Source organism: Priapulus caudatus, unplaced genomic scaffold, assembly GCF_000485595.1.
Source record: "Priapulus caudatus unplaced genomic scaffold, Priapulus_caudatus-5.0.1 Scaffold52, whole genome shotgun sequence".
NCBI classification, from domain to species: Eukaryota; Metazoa; Priapulida; class Priapulimorpha; order Priapulimorphida; family Priapulidae; genus Priapulus; species Priapulus caudatus.
In genome coordinates, this window is record NW_014577113.1 from 464,326 (window position 1) to 467,309 (window position 2,984).

At 38.9% G+C, this 2,984-nt stretch overlaps 1 protein-coding gene across 1 annotated transcript in view; it reads right to left on the reverse strand.

The window, feature by feature from the left end:
* Window positions 1-2,984, reverse strand: part of LOC106820905 (MAM and LDL-receptor class A domain-containing protein 1-like) — a 35,484-nt gene extending 32,500 nt beyond the window's left edge. Inside the window, exons 1-5 of the mRNA XM_014825505.1 lie at window positions 2,835-2,984; window positions 2,430-2,520; window positions 2,023-2,160; window positions 1,546-1,710; window positions 230-367 (exon numbers count right to left, since the gene is read on the reverse strand). Of these exons, the coding sequence (XP_014680991.1) occupies window positions 230-367; window positions 1,546-1,710; window positions 2,023-2,160; window positions 2,430-2,520; window positions 2,835-2,984 (682 nt within the window). The remainder of the gene's footprint in view (window positions 1-229; window positions 368-1,545; window positions 1,711-2,022; window positions 2,161-2,429; window positions 2,521-2,834) is intronic.

Consider the following 2,984-nt stretch of genomic DNA (forward strand, 5'->3'; position numbering starts at 1 on the left):
CGTGCGTGCGTGCGTACATGCGTATGTGCGTGCGTGTAAGACAGAGAGATGATATAATTGTTAATTGACATACAATAACTTCTCGAAGCCAAATAGTGTTATAGCCGCTAACTGCATAGTCGGCAAACATATATTAAACAGGTTTGGTCCGTGGAAATCAGACGGCTAATTAACACGTTCTAATAAACAGGTAACAAATTGGCGTGCTCTATACGGTAAGCGTGCGTACCTGTGTTAGTTCCCAGCGTGTGATCGGTGGAGGGACCTGTGCCAAACTGATTCGAACTTCCACTGTGGCGGATCCACGAGAAATCGGCCCTCTCGTAATCTATCCATAGGCACTTGTCCGATTCGAAATCACACGACGCTGTTTCACACGCAAATAATCAATTAGTTTATGATATCATTCCCTAATTAGCACAATTCACCCTTTAACTGCACTTGGTGCTTTCTAGTTTTGGCGTGGTTTGTACCAGTAGCTGAGATTAGTCGGAAATTCCGCCTTCCTCTTTAAACCCAAACCTGGGTACTTCCTTAAACGTATGAAATGGTACCTGGTTGCGAGCATGCCGCGTTCAATATTCGGAAGTCATCGATAGCAATGCTATTAGACGATGAATACGTAGCGCTGGCCTCAAAGATGACCTAAACACACACACACAACAAGATCTGTCCAATTACAAGAATAACCTAATTACAAGAGCTGTCTCATTAGAATAATTGTCTTATATTTGATATTAAGTCGATTACATAATGATACTAAGTGAGTATATATAATGCAAGGTTGCTATCTGGTATATTACTATGTGCTTCCCCCAAAGGGCAAATAATGTTGAACGATTATATTGAAATAGAACACGTTTTTATTTCTTGCCTTAATTCTTCTACAAAATTTCTTATCGACCCAGAAAATAGGCAATAATTACGTTGTTAGCAATACCGGAGTCACTCGATGTGCTTGAAATGAACAGATTTCTCTATTGCCTGCAATCTCTTTATCAAGTGTATACTTTTCGGCATGGCTGTCAAGTACTAACCTTCCATTGATCTGCTGAACTGACTGAAAATTGCGCTGGTCTCCAGTGATCTCCTTGACTGTTGAATTTTGACCAGACCGGTCTGCCAAGTGCAGCTGCCGCGGAAGATAAAAGGATACTTAAACTACTTTCACATTAATAACCTAATTTAGGGTTAGTTTAATTTTCATCAGGTTCATTTCTACTGCTAAAAAGATGAGCACTTTTGTCGTATACATTTTTTATACTACGACTGATTACAATGCGTCCTCTCCCCCCTCTCGCTCTCTCTCTCTCATCGTCTCTCTCTCTCTCTCTCTCTCCATATATACTATAATATTATTATAATATTATATTTATATATATTAGAGAGTGAGAGAGTGAGAGAGAGAGAGAGGGAGTGAGACTGTGCGAGAGAGACAGAGAGAGCGTGAGCGAGAAAGAGGGCGCATTGCAATGTACGATTATATTGATTGAAATTCCTGCTAACGAACGAAAATCGACTGGTTGTCATTAGCAGCTAACATACCTGAGAGTCCTTTAGCAACATAGACATTCAGGTGACCAACGATGGTTCCATTCATGCGGTACCAGAATTGCACGCACGTGCCCAGAGTTGGTAGCCGCCTATCGGTTTGTAAGCGCGCCTTCTGGCCGTCTGTCTGCTTAGAGGCGTCGATGTACATGTAGTAACCTGTAATAGTAATATTATTATAATGCTTTAATAATATAACTATATTAATAAAATGCATATAATATTAATAATAATAATAATACTAATGATAATAATTAGTATAATTTATGTAATAAATATGGTTTATAATCAATACGATAGCACATAGAACAATAATAACTTAATATTAATATTAATATTTTTGCAAATGGTGTTGCGCCATCTGAGAAAAGAAATGACAATCGCGCCGACGCCCACGAATTCCGACCAATCTATTCATATGAATGCATTCGGTATAATGTGGAATAAATTCAAACGGGGAATTGTTGTTACCGAATTCCGTGCCGTATGTGTGGTCATAGGGAGGTCCAACACCTGATGCTATCGACTGACCCTTGGACCGCTGCCAGTTGAAATCTGCCGTAGCATCGTTAGTGAAACTACAGGTGTCCAACTGGAAGTCACACAAGCCTGCAGGAGACGTATCAGAGAGAATATTTTTTACTTGGCCGACAATAATATGCTTCGATCGCATTTTAACACATGTAGTGTAATCAGGAGTGAATAATAATAGATTATTATTTATTTTTATTATTTTATTTCTATTATTATTCACTCCTGTTGTGATTATATCCATCTGTGTGCACACATACTGTGTATATTTTACGTTACCCTTTACCATTTAAACGATTGACAGTGGCACATATGCAAGCTTTCACATTAACACACTTGATACTCACTCGTTGGTGGGCAATGACCCATAATCAAGCTAACGTCATCCAGAGAGATCTCAACGAAGGCCGTTTTACTCGCATATCCTATAAACACGACCTAGAAAAATTAAAAAACCAAGATTGTTGACTGCAAATTTAAGAGCGCTATAACCGACAAACTCATAATTGCAACCTGTAGGTCTAATCGTTTCTATAATAAAATATTTTAAAGGCTATAATTCCAACTTTCTTCATCAACTGGACTCAACCGCCTAACAATTAAACATTTTAACTTTTTAACTTTCATTCTTCGTTTTACTTTAACTTTTACTGCATTTAACCTTTAGCGAGTTTACTTTTTCGACGTTTCTTAACTTTTGCAATCTGCTGCATTGAATCATGACAGCTATAGGCACAGATGCTAACAATGACCTTAGTAGGTTCGTTCGAAGGGTTCTGAAACTGAATTTCAGCCAATCTCCACATGTCACCGTGAGAGCCACCCAACCTGAAGAGTGGTTTTTTGTCTTGACCCTGCACGTTGGTCACCACTGCTAGCTCGTTGGTGTCCGGTCCATACAT